The 19,893-nt window shown below is 44.7% G+C and overlaps 1 protein-coding gene across 1 annotated transcript in view; it reads left to right on the forward strand.

Annotated features, from left to right (window-relative positions):
- Positions 1-226: 226 nt before the first annotated feature.
- iqsec3a (IQ motif and Sec7 domain ArfGEF 3a) overlaps positions 227-19,893 on the forward strand; it is a gene marked incomplete at its 3' end in the record, with an annotated part of 95,936 nt that continues 76,269 nt past the window's right edge. The window contains exons 1-2 of the mRNA XM_080754602.1: positions 227-394; positions 12,784-14,096. Of these exons, the coding sequence (XP_080610728.1) occupies positions 12,790-14,096 (1,307 nt within the window). The 5' untranslated portion in view covers positions 227-394; positions 12,784-12,789. The remainder of the gene's footprint in view (positions 395-12,783; positions 14,097-19,893) is intronic.

Raw genomic sequence — 19,893 nt, forward strand, 5'->3', positions numbered from 1 at the left:
TGATCCCGTACCACGGGTACCCGAGCCTCAACCCCACCTCGAAGAAGAAGCACCACAGCACCACCACCCCCCCGTGGACCCGCCTACGCCCGGCGGAGTGGAGCACCAGGAGAAGACCAACGTGGAGGTGGAGGTGGAGGAGCAGCAGAGGAAGCGAGAGGACGACGGAGGAGGAGGAGGGGTGGCGGCGTCCGGGCGGGAAGAGGGAGAGCAGGAGGGGGAGGAGGAGGAGGAGGAGGAAGGGGGAGGCGGAGCAAAAGGAGGCGGTGGCGCGGCGGGGAGGCGAGCCAGCCTCCACCACACGGCCTCCCCGCTGAGGGTGCAGCGCAACGGGGCCTGCTCGCACTCCACCACCTCTGACTACGAGCTCTCGCTCGACCTCAAAAACAAGCAGGTAGGGTTGTGTGTTGTGGATGGGGCAAGGGGCAGGGTGGGGGGGAGGGGGGGGGTTCTTGTGTCTGGGTGAGATGGGCAGGGGGTTTGTGTTTTTGGGGATAAGGGCCAGGTTAGCGGGGGGCTTAGGGGTGTCTGATGAGAGGAGGATGGGGGGACTCGGACTCTTTGTGGATTGTGCGTCTCGTGGTCATTGTTTGTCCTGTCGTAGCTGCTCTGTCTGTGGTGGTCGAGGTGTTTTGTCTTTGGCTGCTGGAATGCGTCAGGGTTGTCGGATAGAAAGGTCGTTTTGATTTGTTTTTTGATCTTTTGATCTGTACTTGGCGCCGGTAGACTGAGGATGACGTATGCGGCTCCTTAGCTGTTTGAGCCTGCTAGAGTTGTGGATTTGAATACTAATGGGACCAGCCATCCTTTCTTAATTGTCATACATATCGTCATTACAATTTTCATCGTCGACATCATCATCTTCATCATCCTCGTCATCATCACCATCATCTTTCAACACGGTTACCATCATCTTTCAACACGGTTTTGTCCTTTGACAGAGCCAGTGTGATGACTTTACTCTAAAGTACTATTTTAGTACTCATTAGGCTACTACAATTAGTGTGAATATTGCGTTGCGTTGTACTTTAATGAGAGTAGGAATATATAGTTCATGTGTTTTCTCTTCTCTTTACACATACTGTACACACACACACACACACACACACACACACACACACACACACACACACACACACACGCACCGCATACTGTTTATTATATTTTCTGAAGACGACAATTGATTGCAATAGAAATTTAACCAGAGGTTTCTTTTCCGGTTGGTGTAATCATATATATTCATATAGATATTTGTGTGTGTGTGTGTGTGTGTGTGTGTGTGTGTGTGTGTGTGGGTGTGGGTGTGGGTGTGCGCGCATACAGTAAATGTTGAATTCTGTGCACGTGGATAAATGTCCCATTACCATTTTCCATTCTCTCATGTGTGGTTGTCTCTCCATTATGCTACTGCTCATCAGTGAATCTGGATTCATCAGGCACTCATCTCCATCCCCCCCCAACCCCCCCGTCCCCAATTTACATTCCCAGCCATCTAACGATCTAACGCATCATCAAACAACATTCATACAATGGATCTTCAAGCAGGTAAGGAGGGGATGACAGTGTACCGATATATTGATTGTGTACAATGTTTTTGTTGTATATTCCTGAGCCAATCATTTGCTGACTGGCGGAGTCTCCGGTAAGAGACAATAAATAGAGATCTGACATTTCCTGTCCCATGACTTAAACCAATAGTATTGAATCTGGTTGGCTGGGGCGCCCGCTGGCCTACTGGTCCGGGCGCATACCACTTAGGCATTGCCACATAGGCATGGATGCCTGGCGGCGTTGCCAGTTCGATTCCCGATCCGGACACCCTTTGCTGTGTGTAACTCCCCATCTCTCCCCCATTTCCTGTCAGTCTACTGTCCTATCAATAAAGGCATAAAAGCCCAAAAACAATAGTAAAAAAAAAAAAAAAGTAATGAATCTCGTTGGCTAACAAAATTATAGTTTCTTCACTGTATGGTACGCCAGCTAAACTCAACTATGCTCACTTTACTTTTCCACTGCAGTCTGGACACCTTGAATATAGCTTGTCATCATAGCAACGTCAATTTCGTCAAACCCTCTTTGTAGGAGAGTGCTAAAGAATGCTAACACTAACTATATCTCAATTTCACCTGTAGGCCTACAGTCTAACAAAAACTGTTTCTAATAACATTTAATAAAAATATGTACATACACACCATAAATCCTCTAATAGTGTCCTCTATTCAATTAAAAACCATCTCCATATAAGTTCAAATAAAAGCCTCTAGAGGGTGATGTTTACTATGATACCGCATGACCTGCTCCTGACCCCATAGTACTTCCTGGTGTGCAACAGCACGACAACAACAGAGGACAGAGCACAGAGTCTAGCTAGGAGATGTAGTGGATTAATTCAATGCGTGACAAACACAACCCAGTGTGAAGGAAATCTACTCAACAGTGAGTGATTGAAGCAATAAGACTTTATTATATTTTTTCCTGTCCCCTCCCTCCTCTCTCCCTCTCCTTCTGTCTGTCTGTCTGTCTGTCTGTCTGTCTGTCTGTCTGTCTGTCTGTCTGTCTGTCTGTCTGCCTTTGATTTGCACTAAATTGAATCAGTTTGTTCATGTAAGCTCAAGCTTATTGTGGGAAATACCAATACATCTTTTTGTTATTTTCAGCTGAACTTGACCTATAAGTTAAAATGACCAGTGTACTGTAACCGCACTGTTAATTTCATACAGTACTTGGTTTCAATACATTAACCCAGTACATTTTACTGGGTTCAAAAACTGACACAAAATGTTGATTTATTCATTCTGATCTTTTTGAAAAAATCGGAATATAGGCCTCCTCTGTTATACATGCCTCCTGTCCTGGTGCCCGCTACTGTTGAGACAAATAAAAGCCCAGGTTACTATAAGAGGATTTACAGGATTTACAGTATCAAATATACTGTAGAGCTACATTGTCGTTTGATCGAAGACAATATACAATATAAAGTTATAGTCTGATTAAAGACAGTATACAATATAAAGCAGTGCAGAAAATAGTAATAATAATATAAAGCTACATTGTAGACTGACATTAAAGACAATAGGACCTATATTATACTACAAGTGTGTGTAGTGGCTCATGTCACTCTGCTGAAGTAATTTGATCGAACAAGGTGGATATTACATCTCTTCCCTCTTCCATTTCACCTTATATCGTCACCACTTTCACCCACCCATCCAACTGTCCGTCCGTCCGTCCGTCCGTCCATCCATCCATCCATCCATCCATCCATCCATCCATCCATCGCTTCTGTCCTTGTGAACCTCACTCCGCCTCCCCCTCTGGTCCCCCAGTCCCCCACCCTGAGCGTTTTAACCCATTAATACCTGAGGGCGATTCTACAAAAGTCTTCTTAAACAGTTTTCTGGAAAAAAAGTGTAATAATAATAATAATAAAATAAAATAAAAGATCTTGCTTTGTCAGTTGTGCTCAACCTTTCACCTCCCATCTTAAAGCAAAAATTTGAGTTAAGCTGATTACACACTGCACTGCATTTTTTTTTTTGCGTTTTGGAAATATGAAATCCGGAGGTCAGGGAGAGAGAGCGGAAAGAGAGAGAGAGCAAGGGACTCAGTGGCGACAGCTGCGGGAAAAAAAAAGAAATCAACCCTGGTCCGAAAATAAATACTAAACGGGCGGCAGTGTGCAAACGTGATTGACATAATGTGAGGTTGATTTTTTTATTTACTTGCTCCGAAATTCGCTCCCGATATTCGGCCCGAAAAACGCAGCAGTGTGTAAAGACCTTTAAGATTTGATTTAAAAATATGTATATATTTAGTATATTCAATTATTTGCGCACAAGTTCATCGAAGTGACACGCACAAGCTTGTAGTCTGCGATTATTTTGAATGGCCAAAGCATAAAAGCCCACTTGGAGAACCAATGTGCTTATATACAGTACAGTACCTAGAATGACACAGATACTTTCCCCGGTTGTACTGGCTTAATCTCAGGTTCTCCCACACCCTCCTACTCGGTACCTTATCTCTCTGCCTCTGTCAGCAGCGTTAGCGTTAGATCTCTGATCAGTCCGATTGATCATCTGTCACCAGCGGACATGAGACCCGATGAGGTTTCAGTCCAGCGCAGACAGCTCAGGATGGATCCGCTGGATCAATGTCAGGCAGATTGGATCTCTGTTGGAAGAAGCACCATCGACTACCACACACACACACACACACACACACACACACACACACACACACACACACACACACACACACACACACACACACACACATAAGTACACAGGCACGCACACAAACACACACACTAGCTGTTGTTGTGCTACTGCTATTGATATCAGTATAGCACAGTTTTAGATGCCATTTTAATGTTAAATAGAGCAGTGGTTCTCATGTCTCAACCTTTTCAGGCCGTGACCCCTCCAAAATAATCACCCTGAGTCTTTACTTTTGTTTTAAATCTTTTAACTTGGCGCTATAGATAAAACTCGCCATGCTCGCCTCGCAACGCGAGGCGTTGTGAGCATGTAGATCAGCTATGTTCACAATTATTATAGAGAGATAGAGCGTTGTGAATTTACTTTTGTAACTCTAGAAATGATCTTTAGCATGCTCTTATTTGGAAAAACAGCCTTTATGACATTGCATGCTCTGTAAAGTGAAATGAAAGCTGTGATATTTTGTCCTTGTACCTCTCTATTTTAATTAGGTCAGCCGAAGCAGAAGGTCCCATGAACAAAGTCTGCCATTATGACGCCAATATACAATCAACTGTAGATTTAGTCGACCAAAACTAGACTAAAACTAAAACATTTCAGATGACTAAAATATGACTAAACTAAATTACATTTATTCAAAAGAGAAAAAATAACCATGTTAGTTGTGTCCCAATTTTGCCTTTACGTAATATGGTTTCATTAATCCTGGAGAGGTTTTTGGATTGTAGAAAGAATGTGTGCACGCACTTGAGAGTGAATAAGCAGGGCTTAGTATCTTGCCTGTCATTTCCCCAATAAGAACTAATACCTCATTTATTGCTTGAGTGTGCAATGGAGTCCTGCACCAAAAAGAGCAGATCTACAAGCTTGCATCATATCATGCTGTTACCCATTGTGAGCTTGTAGATCAGCTATCTTCTGTGTGCAACACACATGCGCACCCGAGTGTAACTTTTTTGATAAATGGTTAAAGTTCTACTGGTATAAATCAACTGTAGATTTAGTCGACTAAAATCTTATAGTATTTAGTCAACTAAAACTAGACTAAAACTAACATTTCAGATGACTAAAATATGAACTAAATGGAATTTTATTCAAAAGACTTTGACATCAACATTTGCTGTCAAAATCATCACTGCCGAGATCCCATCTCACTGCAGTCGCATAGCAAAATCACCATTTCCTCAACAGCTAATACAAAGTAAATGGTATTCAACAGACGGTCTGACCTTTTTGCTTTGAGAACAATTTCCATTCAAAGTGTACATTTCTAGACTAAAACCTGAACCACCTCAAAGAAAGGTCCCGGGTATTAATATTTCATGAAAGAAAGATGAAGTAACGATTGACCTCCCAAATATTCCTGCACTTTGACCTCAACGTCTTTTTGGCAATATTTCATATCGCTGCATTAACTCATTACCCCTAATTTATACGCACCGTTTTTTTGAGCCCTGTGAATTTGGCTTTTGAGAGTTTTTACAGTCCCTTTCAGACAACCTTTTACTTCACATCATCAAATTGTTGGCATGTACCATAGGAACACTCTGCCGGTTCTAAACCATATTAACATTTATTACTTGTACGGGTGTGTTTATGATGCAGTGGTGTAAAGTAATTAAGTACATTTACTCTAGTCAGTACACCTTTGAGGTACTTTTACATTACTGGAGTATTTCCAGTTTTCAATACTTTTACTTCTAGTCCAATACATCTCAGAGGAAAATATTGAACTTCTACTCCACTACAATTATTGGGAAACTTTGGTTACTAGTTACTTTGCAGATTGTGATTATTATTACAAAACAGATATTAAAGGGATATTCCACTTTCAACAGGGAAACACCCTATGGACTTTTTTTCATTTATTTTTAATAATTATTTGGGAAAATGGAAAAAATGAAATACAAAAAATTAAAGATAAATGAAAAAAGTTATCGAAAAAACACGGCCTGCTCACGTATTAGGAGGGTAATATGAGTCACCAGAAAAAAAGTAATGGGTGTTTTTAATGAATCTATCATGGTTAAAATGAAGTTTGAAGTTACAATGGGTGTGTGTGGGGAGAGGCCCTGGACCATAAAAAAAAGAAGAAAAAAAAGTTCAGATACAGTAACCGATCTATATAAGCTCACGTGTCGATGTACTGTAGTGCTTCGGCTATTTTCACAATATTTGTCTGTGGAGCAGAGTCAAACTAGAAAGATGCAAATGGGATATTGCAACTGTGGTTGCCATGACGCCAGTCACACTTGCAAATGAATTCAGTCTTACCATTAGAATTTTCCTCATTCAAGTCAATGGGGAAAATTAATTCACTAATACATTAATGGCCATGTATGTTGATCTCTGTGTCAGTCCTTGTCACTTTTATGCCCATATATGGAGATCCCTGATGTCGTCAATATTAAGCCCATATCTTGGAATGCCCATATATGGACATACATGTCAGTCTGATGATAATCTTTGGTGGGGTTGCGGCCTGAAAAGTTTGGGAACCTTGTCAAGAATCACATCTCACTCCTTCATCACACACCCTCTCCTTACAGCCTTGCTAAAGGGTCTAGCGGGTGGGTGGGGTATCAGGAGAGAAGTGATCTGCCTGTCAACCTGATTTATTGCCCGTGGGGTGAAGCAGTGCCCCCCGTCCCCCCGGGGACTATGTGTCTCTCTAGCATCATCGTTCTCCATCGGTTGCTTATAGTGGAGTGATCACAAGCTGAAGTGACAGCCAGCTAATAGGAGGGGGATTTGCAGTAGAACCACGCTTTTCCACATTCATCTGTCTCAACCATTTCCCCCTGTGACTCCCTAATGCTCAGCCTTGAAGGGGGTACCCTTCAAGGAAAATGCTGACTCGAAGAGGTACCCCTCCAGTCAAATGGTGACTTGCCGACCACTTCTGCACTTCAGGAATGTGGAAGTGCAGTTCTCAAATCCAAGACGTTCCGCAAAAAAAAAAAACAGTTAAAACGACGGAGGCGTGGCGTCTCAAGTGGACTTGAGCCACAGGAGGCACCGCTGAGTGAGCCACAAGGCGAGCGAGTCGCCGTGCAGAGCATTGCCGATTGAGCTGACTCAGCGCTGTTCAAGTTATGTCCCGATAGGGACAGAATCATAACTCATATTCTCCAAAAGTCAACTTGTGAGTTTTGGGGAATATGAGTGATTTGCCCCCTCCCTTCAAGTCAATGTTTGACGTTACATTTGTCCCAGGAAGTCACAATATGACTTTTGGGAGTGAGACAGTGTTGATTTGGGGGTTCCGTGGCATGGGGACGTTTGTGAACATCAGTCTCAAGCCTAACATCAGTCTGGCCAGAAACCTCTCTCTCCTCTGTTTTCCGTTTCCCACCTACTCGATGAAGAACAGAGATACTATAAGAGAGTAGACTTTCCACTTTGTTTGAAAATTGTCTGCATTTTGTTCTTTCATCATCATCCCCTTTTCCTCTAGCGTCTCTCGGCTTGCCGGACCTTTTAATAAATTGTATCTGAAACGCACTCGCATGGAAACCGTGACGTGACCTAAATGTCTTTTCCAATATCCCAATATCCCCAGATCCCATGCACTCACACAGAAGGCAAAACAAACAAGCCCAGACTTAATTAAATCAGACAGACTTAATCAAACCCAGCCGCACCGAACCGAGCACCTTCGCTCTCCTCCAACCTTTCTGATAAACGGGGCAGTGGTTTATTACCTAATACTCCAATCTATTTTTTTAAATCCTCCACAAGGTCTGGCTTGGTGAGCAGCAGAAATGATAGGACTCGCTAAGATTAAAACACGATGAATATTCAGGCCGAGTTTAGGTCCGGTCCACGGGACGGGAAAGCAATGTACTCTGCTGAGAAATCGGTATCGGTAGATAGAGCGTGGCTGGGAGCCGGGGCCCTATTCAGAAACCACGTTAATATTCCCAGTATGTCTCGAAGGGCCCCGTCACAGAGGCTCTGCAATGAAGTGTAAATGGAGAAGATAAGATGGATTCCTCAGTGTCACTCTGCTTTTTATAAAGAGCTTTGTATGTGATTGAGTTTCTCCAAAGGGCCGCGCGTCACACCAGAGCGAAGCACTTATCACAAATTACAAAAAAAAAGAAAAAAAAGAAGCCTCCCGGCATCACAGCCTATCAGCAACCTCTCTGGTGCTCAGGTCTGTGGGAGCCTGGGAGGTGGGCAAGGTGACTTTGTCCGTTGTCTCTGCGAATGGAGATTAGTGCATTGGATAGTCACTTTCTGTTCCTTCATGCTGTCCATGGCCCTCCTTAAAACTATCCACCTCGTTTGACTTTGAATTCACAGCGGGGACTCTTTTTACGTGGGCTGAATTCAACATCACCCTGACACAAACAGGCCTATATCCTTTTCAGAGACTTTGAGGGTACAGTAGGATCATCAAGAGAAACTTTGATGCACTTGTTGTCTTTGTATTGGTAGCCATGCTGTAAATGATATTTCATGTCAGTCTTTTTTTTTCTTATTTTCTCTTGATGATACTTGAATATTCTTTTAGCATTCTTGAAGGGACACTGTCATGATGATGCCTTTGATGTGCACTACAGTTACTTAGTTATTTTTGCAAGCCTCGATAGCCTGTCTTATTCCAGTGACATCACTGGATCAAATTCATCAGTGTTTCAAAGAGTAGTCAGAGTAGTTAAAGAGGCTACACCATGCATTTAAACATTTTTTACTTTCTTTTTTTGTCTCCCAGTGTCCCTTCTACCCTTAGCATCCCTATTGTGGGAGGAACATTTGTGAAAAATAGAATTAGCCTTATTCACGGCCCGCCCACCTACTTCCGTTTCTCAGTTTTCCCCGGGTGCTGACTTCAATTCGAAGGGGAAACTATACTGGACTTAAAGCCAACAAATCATTATTTCTAACAGTAAAGTAAATTATAGTGCTTTGTGCCGTTTAGTATCTTGTGTTCTTGATCATGCTAGCCGTATTTTATACTTTACTATTCGGAAATTGCATTAAATTTGCGATTTCTGTGCCAACTCCATAGGCTATGGTAGGATTTACCCCTTCAAAATGTGACTTCAGCACCCGTGGGATGCTTAGTGGGCGGGCCGTGAATTGGGCTAATTAGACCAAGTACAGATTGGACCTCGTCTTCTAAGTATTAGTTTACTAAGTGTAGCTGGGTTTAAGTGGTTAATGTAACAGACATATTTGATATCATATTCAGGTTTATGCAGTTTAAATGTGACCCAATCCCCTCCGCGCAACGCGCTTCTTTGATCTAGTTTGGAACGGAAAAACAAAGGGATTTGCAGAAGAAGGCAGCGGCTCCACGGCGAGAGACTCGAGCAGATAAGCACTCTGTCTGGGAACGCAGATCCTCCATTGTTCTTGGAGACTCAAAAGAGATGGCTTCATCTGGGCTTTTTTCTTTTTTTTTTTGATCTGCTGCCAGACGAGGCAGGATCCGTATTACTGTACTATGCCTCTATCAGCAGTGGTGGAAAAAGTACTTGTGTGTTTAAAGGAGTAGTTCACCCCCAAAATGTGTTTTGTCAAATTCCTAAGACAAAAATGTGATAACAATAAATTTACCCCCATTCGTTCCGGATGGGGACCCGTTTCGAAACGGGTCCCCATCTGGAATCAATGGGGGTACATTTACTCGAATCAAATTTTTGTCTTAGGAATGTGACAAAAACCCAAAAAATATTATTGAGCTCTACTCTCCATGGCGTGACTAATCAATAGAAAAAAAAATCATTTTGGGGGTGAACTACTCCTTTGACTTAAGTAAAAATATCAATACTACAATGTGGAAATACTGCATGTGTTAGGCTGCACCCACACCAAAGTACCTATGAGAGTGGATGTTCAAAATGATCTAATGGGGAAAAAAAAAAAAAAAAATATATATATATATATATATATATATATATATATATATTTTTTTTTTTTTTTTTTTTTTTTTTTTTCAAATGGCCCACATGTATATAGGGCTGAAGTGTTTATTTACACTCTTACAGTTCGTACTCCTTCCAAGGGGTGGCGCTCTCACGACACACTAAGACAGAGAATGCTCTACATTTGCTCCCGAAGTGTTTTGCAAAAATCAGCATCTACTACGTTTTCATATAATTGTGGTGGAGTTAAAGTATAATTTTTGCCTCTGAGATGTAGTGGAGTAGAAGTAAAAGTACAGAAAATTGGAAATACTCAAGTAAAGTAAAAATAACACAAAATTGTACTTAAGTACTGTACTTCAGTAAATGTAGTTACTTTAGACCACTGGGCGGAACATATTGCAGTATACTGTACCTCTATCTGTTTCCCACTTAGCGTTGGAGCCATTCCTCGCGAAGGGAAGATTAATGGCACGCCAGGTTTTTCAGACGCGGTTTAAATTCGAGTGGGAAGAAGACGTCTCAATATGGGATCCTCAAGAGATGAGGAAATGAACAATTTGTCTACTGTGTTGTACTAGTCAGCCTTTCACTGGTGCTCTCTCTCACTCCTCAACCCTAGGATCTTTTGATTAGAGCAGGGGTCTTCAACAGGGGGTCCGGGACCCCTAGGCGGTCCTCAGAGTTACTACAGGGGGTCCTCCAAATCTTTGTGTATTAGAAACTTTTTATAAATCCTTTTTTATACTTACCACTTGAACCCTAGCGTCCATATTCGGAGAACTTTAGCCGAAAATAGACGATCTACAAGCTCACAACGCCTCGCACTGCAAGGCGTTGTGAGCTTGTAGAATGGTTATTTTCGGCAAACAGCTTTGGTGTAGAGGAGAAAAAGAGCAGACTAAGTACACAGAGTGAAAGGTCAAGTCTATGACGTGGTTACCGTAAATATTTGAAAACACAAATTGACAGGTTGTGGGGGTCCCTTGAAAGAAATAAAGTGGAAAGAAATTCTACAAGCTCACAACCCATCCCATCACAATGCAAATCTTTTGAGATTTTAGAAAAATTGAGAATAGCAGATGTTAGGGTTCAGGTGCCTAATAAAAGGCATCGTCCCGAAGGTGGAGTAGGCTAACCTCAGTAAAACTAACGCTGGTGAATGCTAACCTGGTGAAAAGTTAAGTGAAAAGCGAACCTGCCTCCCGGTGAATGTTAACCTTGTGGGACCAACATCCCGTCGGAATTATGGGTGGACCCCGCCAAATGCAACTCGTTGTTGGCTGGGCAGAAACCTCTTATCTCCATAGTCTAACTTGTGTGTGTTTTTTTTGTCAATTAATGCCCTACTTTGATCACCCTACAGCATCACACAAAAGCATCAAAAAGTAGCAGATCTGCAAGCTCGAAACGCACTTCGAGCTTGCCGATCTGCTACTTTTGCTATATATTTTCTTTATTTGATTCCTGAAAACGAACAGTTTCGGACACGCAAGGTTTCCGCCCGTCAGAGACAAACTATTCCCTCTGTCATTTCTTTACCTATACCACTGTTGGGCTTCTCCACCTGCTCATTTCCCACCAGGCTCATTCTTCAAATACTCTCGTTACCCCGTCCGCGCTCCACTCACTCCCATCCCTCTCCTCTCTCCCTCCTCTCAGCACCCACCCCGGCTTTCAGCCCCTGATATTTATCTTCCATGCACCACAGAGCACTGCCCGCGTGACACACATACCCACGTGCCAAGCCTCTCTCTCAGACAAATATAATGCTGCCATAAATACCAGGGCTTATGGGAGTCGCAGACACACAGAGCACTGCCGTGACCTTGACAACGGCATCCACTCTTATCCATTCTTGCCCGGGTTCCGTGAAGTTAAAAAGGTACAGTTAGACCGGCTCGAGCTTCCGTGACCTTGACCAGGGCGTTCCAGAACTCCTCGATGTCAAGGAACGAACCACCACATAGACACAGCCTCGTGCCATGGGCCCCCGAAAACAAAACCCAAAAAGCTGAGCTACAAGCTCACAACATGTCGCCAGTTTGAAAGTGGTTAACTAAAAAAATATTTGTTACTATGAAAAGCTCCTCCAGCCGTACGTCACGTCACGTCACATCACACTTTTCCCCTACTCATATCTCTGCCCCTATCCATGCCAAACCTTGCACACACATTCCTTGGCTGCCAAACCACAACCTCCACCCCTCATTTCTCACATGGCCCTCTTCTAGCGCCACCATGAGGCAGAGTCTTGCAAAACACATGTTTGGACACTGCTCCTACAGATTTTGCCCTAAAATCACGCAAAGCGGTACACAGTATGTCTAGAGTCATGGTCATCAACATGGATCTATCCCATTTAGCGCCACCATTAGGCCGATTTGTGGACACTGCTGACCTGACGGTCGCTTATCTCCCGATTAGGGAGTCTTACTGGTAATAAGATCTTTGTGGCTATTGGAATGGAACACCCATTATTTATTTTTTTCCATTCCCTGACATTGTTTGACATACACATCACCTGATATCAACCTCTATTATGTCAGTTATGAAAAGCTGTCTGAAGAGACAGTGTTTAATGTTTTGATACCTAACGCCAAGACCTTTACTTACATTTGTTTTTGGTTTCCTCTCTCGCTCTCTTTCTGTCTCTCTCTCTCTCTCTCTCTCTCTCTCCATCACAGATCGAAATGTTAGAGCACAAGTACGGCGGCCACCTCATCTCCCGACGCGCCGCCTGCAAGATCCAGACCGCCTTCCGCCAGTACCAGCTCAGCAAGAACTTCGAGAAGATCCGCAACTCCCTGCTGGAGAGCCGGCTGCCACGGCGCATCTCGCTGCGCAGGGTCCGCGCGCAGAACGCAGAGGGATTCTCGGCCGAGCGCGCCCTGGCGGAGGGCTGCGGCCTGGCGGGTGTTCCGCTGGTGCGCTCGCCGTCGCTGCCCGCCACGGTGGGCGGCAGCCTGACCGACCTGGAGGACTCGTTCAGCGAGCAGGTGCAGTCGCTGGCCAAGTCCATCGACGACGCGCTGAGCAACTGGAGCCTGAAGACCATGTGCTCCCTGCAGGAGGCCGGCGCCTACCAGTTCAGCGCCGAGGCCTTCACAGCAGCAGCAGCAGCTGCAGCAGCAGCTGCAGCAGCGGAGCCACCGACGATCCTTCAGAGCACGGTGGATCCCGGCGACCTGTCGCGGAGCGCCAGCAAGCTGATGATGGCGTTCCGCGACGTCACCGTGCAGTTCGACAGCCAGAACTTCCGAGTGTCGTCCTCCGTCGTGGAATCCTCCGCGTCGGTCGCCCTCGGCAATTGCGTCCAACAGGGCGGGGGAGCCTCCGTCCCCGAAACCGCCGCTCCCTCCTCCTACGTCCCGACCGAGCCCCCCGCGGAATCTCCCCTTCCCCCGCCCCCTGCTGCAGAGGAGGTCCCGGCGGAACCCGCGACGGAGCAGCCGCCGCCGCCAATCCTCCCGCAACAAGAACCCCATCCGGCAGCCCCGGAAAACAACGTGGAAGGAGACGAGCCGGAGGCCGACTTCCCCGCCCCGCCTCCGTGCGAAGAAGAGCTCGTCGAAGAGGCGGGACAACCTCCCCTGACTCCTCTGGACAAGATGGCCACTCCTCCGCAAGCGGCAGTAGAGGCGGAGGAATTACCGCCGCCTCCGCCTCCGTCCGGAGGAGGAAACCCCGGGGTGCAGCAACACGCCCCGTCGCCTCGAGAGACGGCCCCCCCTCCTCCGCCGCGGGTCAGCTCCCCCCCACTGGAGGCCAAGCGGAGTGGCTCGGAGACGGCGAGCTCGGAGCAGATGAGCAGCAGCAGCACGTCCACGGAGGCACGCTCGGCGGCGTCCGAGGCCTCGTCCAAGGAGGCCCTGCAGGCCATGATCCTGAGCCTGCCGCGCTACCAGTGCGAGAACCCCGCCAGCTGCAAGTCGCCAACGCTGTCCACGGACGTGATGCGCAAGCGGCTCTATCGCATCGGCCTCAACCTCTTCAACGTGTGAGTACATATACACGCTTATGCTCGTTCTGCTTGTTCTGCTCTGATTTGGATCGTGGCACTTCGTGTTGGACCATGTAGGGCCTACATGGTCCAACAGGGGCCTACATGGGGGCCTACATGGTCCAACGGGGCTTCAGTCGAAACAAGCAATTACCAGGCCTTGTTGGGTTTCCACAGGTTTAAAGGATACAGTTCAGTTGTTTTAGGGAGACAGGGGTCTCAAGCGCCATCACTGTATTCCGACATTGTTATTTATTTATTCTTCTTTCAGGATCACACGCACACACAATCGCATGTGCACCGTCGTGCCGTAATTATATGTCTGTGCTTTACTTATGCAATATTGTGCGCTTGCAGTACCGTCCCACAGGTGAATGCACATTGTATTCAGAGTTGTTTTTGACAGCAAATTTTGATTTAGTTTTAGTCATAGTATTTTGATTTTGTTGACGAAATTGTCAATATATTTAGTCTTAGTTTTAGTCATCCCAGCTTAGTTTTTATGTAGTTTTCGTCAGTGAAAAAAACACAGTCGACAAACATTTTTCGTCATAGTTTTAGTCGACAAAATCTACACTGATTGTATTACCCGATAGTATCTTTCTTTCTTTCTTTCTTTCTTTCTTTCTTTCTTTCTTTCTTTCTTTTTTTTCTGTCTTTCTTTCTTTCTCTCTTTCTTTCTTTCTTTCTTTCTTTCTTTCTTTCTTTCTTTCTTTCTTTCTTTCTTTATCTCTTTCTTTCTTCACTGCTGTGGCCAGAGGCTGCCATATGCCAGGCAATCCCCATCGCGTTCTGTTTGTCTGCGCGCTCACAAAAGACATATGCTCTCTTTAACTTTCTAATCTAGTGTAGAACATTCCGACTCAGCCTTTACGCGGCCTCGTTCCACATGGCGTAGGAGGTGATGATGATAACAACGGCGTCGTGCCGGTCCTAAAATAGCTCGGCCAAAGTACACATTGTGCGGGGCAAAGTGTTAGCGCGCACGTCGCACTCAACAGCCCTTTTGTATCCAGAATGAAGATGGAGAGAACGACTACAATAGATTACTTGGAGAGCCAGAAGACACCCCCCCCCCCCCCACCCCCACACATCATCCATCCCGAGATCATGGAAGTTTAATGGCTCTCTCTGGACGCAAAGAGCTTGGACAAGCACTTTTCAGAGGCCTCTCCATTGTGCGAGATGAGAGAGAGAGAGCAGGAGGAAGGGCCGAGACCCAGGCAGGGGCGTCACACTAAATTCTGGGCACTGGGTACAAGGATTCACTGCGGGCCCCCCCATGAATGTTCTTCATAGGGGGAGGGGGTTTAACCCATTTAGACTGGAAACGTTTTATTACGCATTATTTTGTGCTTTAACTATTGAAAAAATAGCAGATCTACAAGCTCACATCGCGGCGCTGCAAGCTTGTAGATCTGCTATTTTTAAAAGGTTGTGAAAAGTCTTTGAATATTTAAAATCCTTGTAAGGTTTTTTGAAAAAAATATGTTTCTATCATGTCAGTCAGTGGTGCACAAACTTGTTCATGTCAAGGACCCCCAATATGATATATATTTGGCCACGGCCCACCATCTCAAAATATTTAATTCCAGGGACCCCCCAGAAGCAAAATTTGAGTTACAAATGTTCGCTTAAAAAAGACATATTTTCAAAGATTTGCACAAATTTTCACGACTTAAAAAAAAATAGCAGATCTACAAGCTCGCAGTACGGCACTCGGTGCCGCGCTGTGGGCTTATACTGTATATCTGCTATTTTTCAATAGCTAAAGTATAAAATAATTAAGGCCCCTCCACCTTGGGCCCGATAGTAACTCAGTCTCACTTCCCCCCCCAACCGTGTGACGCCCTGGCTGCTACTGTGAGATCTAAAGTGGATCCTTCTTCTTAATGCTCACACACACACACACACACACACACACACACACACACACACACACACACACACACACACACACATACACACACACACATTTTAACCATTTATTTATGTCCACACAAAGGAGATGCATACAAGGACACAAATAGTATAGGTGCAGTAGAGTTACTAAAAGTCATGGATCTCCTCCTGTATGAGCTCTCAGTCAACAAAGGAACCTGACCTCCCCCCCACCCCCACCGCTCCCCCACTTCAGTCTCAACTACAACCGGACTATGATGACCACCTCCCCCCCACGACAGACTTTCCTGTCTCGGTCATAGACAAAGAGCCCCCCAGCTCCGACGTTGGCTCGATCACTACAGAGAACATGCACTCTGTTGTTTTTGCAAAACCAGGACTTCATCTAGTCCATTTAAACATCAATAGCTTGAATCCCAAAAAACTGGAGTTAATTAAGGGAATGTTTCATGACGGTAAGGCAAAGATTTTATCCTTCTCTGAAACTAAACTTGATGACTCGTTTACAGATGCTAGCATTGAAATTGCCAACTACACTGTAATCAGGAATGATAGAAACAGGTGGGGAGGCGGAGTTTGCATGTACTGTATGTACATAATGATGTCAATTTTATCCCCCGTCCAGACTTACACCACAGTTCTCTTGAAACTGTATGGATTGAGGTAATCTTTGAACATGCAAAAAACATACTAATATGCGCTGTCTATAGACCACCTGATCAGAATGATTTCTTTGAGCTGTTTGATGAGAACTTAGCAAAGGTGGACGGTACTGAGTATCACATTTTGGGCGACTGGAATGTGGATGTTTTGCGTAAAGACGCACCCATGTTCAAGTCCTTTGATGGGTTATGCAATCAATACAGCCTCACTCAGCTTGTCACAGTACCCACCAGGGTGACAGAGCACTCCCAAACCCTCATAGATCTCGTCGTAACCACTGACAAGTCCAAAGTCACCGCTAGCGGGGCTATTGTATGCGGTCTTAGTGATCATTATATGATCTACTCTACCCGAAAAATACACAAACCCAAGGCTAGTGGCCACAGAATTGTCGTAGCTAGAAGCCTGAAGAACTACTCCAGTGAGGCTTTTAATCTCAAACTAGCGGGTGTAGACTTTTCCCCAGAGCTGCAGTGTACAGATGTCGAAGAAGCATGGTGTGGGTTTAAAACCAAATTGACCAATGCTCTAGACGACGTGGCCCCCTTGAATACCACCAGGGTTAAAGCCCGCCAAGAGCCATGGTATAACTCAGATATTGCAGAATCAGCTAAACTCAGAGACAAAAAATACGATGAAAAACGAAAGTGCTGCAAAAAGCTCAGTAAAAAATTCAACCCTGGCCTCAAAATCCACGTTGAGCATCTTACTGCTCAATGCAAGAGACTTAGAAACCAGACAACCGCCCTAGTTAGATCCGCCAAAAAAAACTACATCAACGACAAAATCGATGAATACAAAAACAAACCACGAGACCTATGGAAGTTGCTTAACAACCAATTAGGCTTAAAACCAAAAACCATATGCCACAACATAAACATCAAAACGGACGCCGCTCTCATTTCTGACAAAGGTGAAGTGGCTACCCATCTTAACAAAACCTTTACCACCACAGCCCGTTCACTGGTCGAAAGACTGGTCGCCCCATCTGGGCGGTATGGTGTAAAATTTGTTAAAAAATTCTACCAAAAACTGGGCGTCAGAAAAGACAGCTTTAAACTTTCCACAGTGACAACTGATGAGGTGTTTAAAAAATTGAGCGCCCTACCTCAACACAAGGCCACTGGCCTTGATAAAATCCCAGCTAGATTTCTCAGAGATTCAGCCGCCACCATTGCTCCAATCATTACCCACATAATTAACCTTTCCATCGAACAGGGTCATGTCCCCCAGGACTTCAAACTAGCAAAAGTAACCCCCCTGCACAAAAAAGGTAGCAAACTAGACCCTGGAAACTACCGCCCTGTTTCCATTCTTAGCTCCATATCCAAAGTCATGGAGAAAATAGTCTACGAACAGATTGCAAGATATCTCGATGAGAATAATCTGATTTACGAGTTCCAATCTGGATTCAGAAAATCCCATTCCACTGACACATGCCTTCTCTATTTGACTGACCAAATCAAACGCGAAGCGGACCAGGGCAAATATAGCGGCATGGTCATGATGGACCTCCAGAAGGCATTTGACACCGTGGATCATGCTATTCTGATTGAGAAACTAAAAGCCATCGGTCTTGACAGCGCAGCAGTGAGCTGGATGCAATCTTACCTGGTGGGGAGGGAACAGGTGGTGGAGATTAACGGTACCCTGCCCCCCCCCCCTCCCAGTAAGCTGTGGTGTTCCTCAAGGTAGCATACTGGGACCTCTGTTGTTCCTAATATACGTGAACGACATGGCATCTGCTTGCGACTGCAACCTGTTCCTGTTCGCGGATGACTCGGCTCTCCTAGTCTCGGGCAAGGACCACTTGCAGGTTGAAAAGACACTTAACTCTGAACTGAGTAAGATCTGCACATGGCTTAACGACAACAAATTATCAATTCACCTGGGAAAAACCGAGTCCATCCTTTTTGGATCAAATCATAACCTCAAAAAGGTAGATGACTTCACAATCAAAGTGGGTGACAAGGTCATAACACGAAAAAACGAAATCTCTTACTTAGGATGTATCCTTGAAGCTAATCTTTCCAGCGAAAAAATGACTTCTAAAGTAATAAAAAAAATCAACCAACGAACTCGTTTCCTACAGAGGATCGCCCCAATGGTCAACTTCAACACACTGAAGACCATAGCTGGTGCAATAATCCAGCCCCTCTTTGACTACGGAGTCCACGTATGGTATCGTGACGCCCCACAAGCCCTAAAAACTAAACTCCAAACAGCCCAAAATAAACTAATTAGGGTCCTGCTTAACCTTCCCTATCAGACTCACCTCACCGCTACTCACCAGTTAAAAGTGGGGTGGCTCAGAGTAGATGACAGAGTACAGCAACTTGCAATGGGCCTGGTGTACAAGATACACTACACCACTATGATACCCAAGTACCTGTCAAAATACTTTATAAACGTTAAGGATGTCCATAATTACAACACCAGAGGCAGTGCCACAGATCACGTTCAACCCAGAGTCAACTCAAAGAAAGGGTCAAACTCGTTCTTCTGCTATACCACAAAAATGTGGAATGCCTTACCGAAGGCCATAAAGGAGAGTGGATCACTAGCATCCTTTAAAATTGCCCTGAAAAACCACTTACAGGCAGCAGCCGTTCGCAACTGGTAAAAACCTAGCCCAACCCTACCCTCCCCTGCCCCTTCCTTGTATATACTTACTGTTTGTTTAGACTTACTGTTATCTCTTTCTTTTCTTTATATCTACTGCATAGTACTGTGTTCTATTTGTCTGTCATTCAATGTTATATATCCCCTGCCCCTTCCTTGTATATACTTACTGTTTGTTTAGACTTACTGTTATCTTTTTCCTTTCTTTATATCTACTGCATAGTACTGTGTTCTATTTGTCTGTCATTCAATGTTATATGAGATACTTAAATGGTTTCCAGTTGAAATAAGCTTAGTCTTTTCATGGATCTCCTTTTAGTAGACCTTGTACCAGTGAACTGTACCGTCATGAATCTGTACATTTTCCTATGCAAACTTCTAATAAAGCCTTCAATCAATCAATACAATTTACAAAAAAGTGTTGCCAGAATTTGCGAGAGAAATAAGCAATGGGGTCTAGGAAAATGTGCCCAAAAGAAGCGACTGTTAAAGGTCACATGAGCACTCTAAACCTACTGTACCTCGGCTATTTGAAAATAGACGATCTCCAAGCTTGTGAGCTTGTGGATCTGCTATTTTCAACAAAAAAAACTGTTCTATCAATTAC

The sequence above is a fragment of the Nannobrachium achirus genome, assembly GCF_963921795.1.
Source record: "Nannobrachium achirus genome assembly, chromosome: 23".
NCBI lineage: Eukaryota > Metazoa > Chordata > Actinopteri > Myctophiformes > Myctophidae > Nannobrachium > Nannobrachium achirus.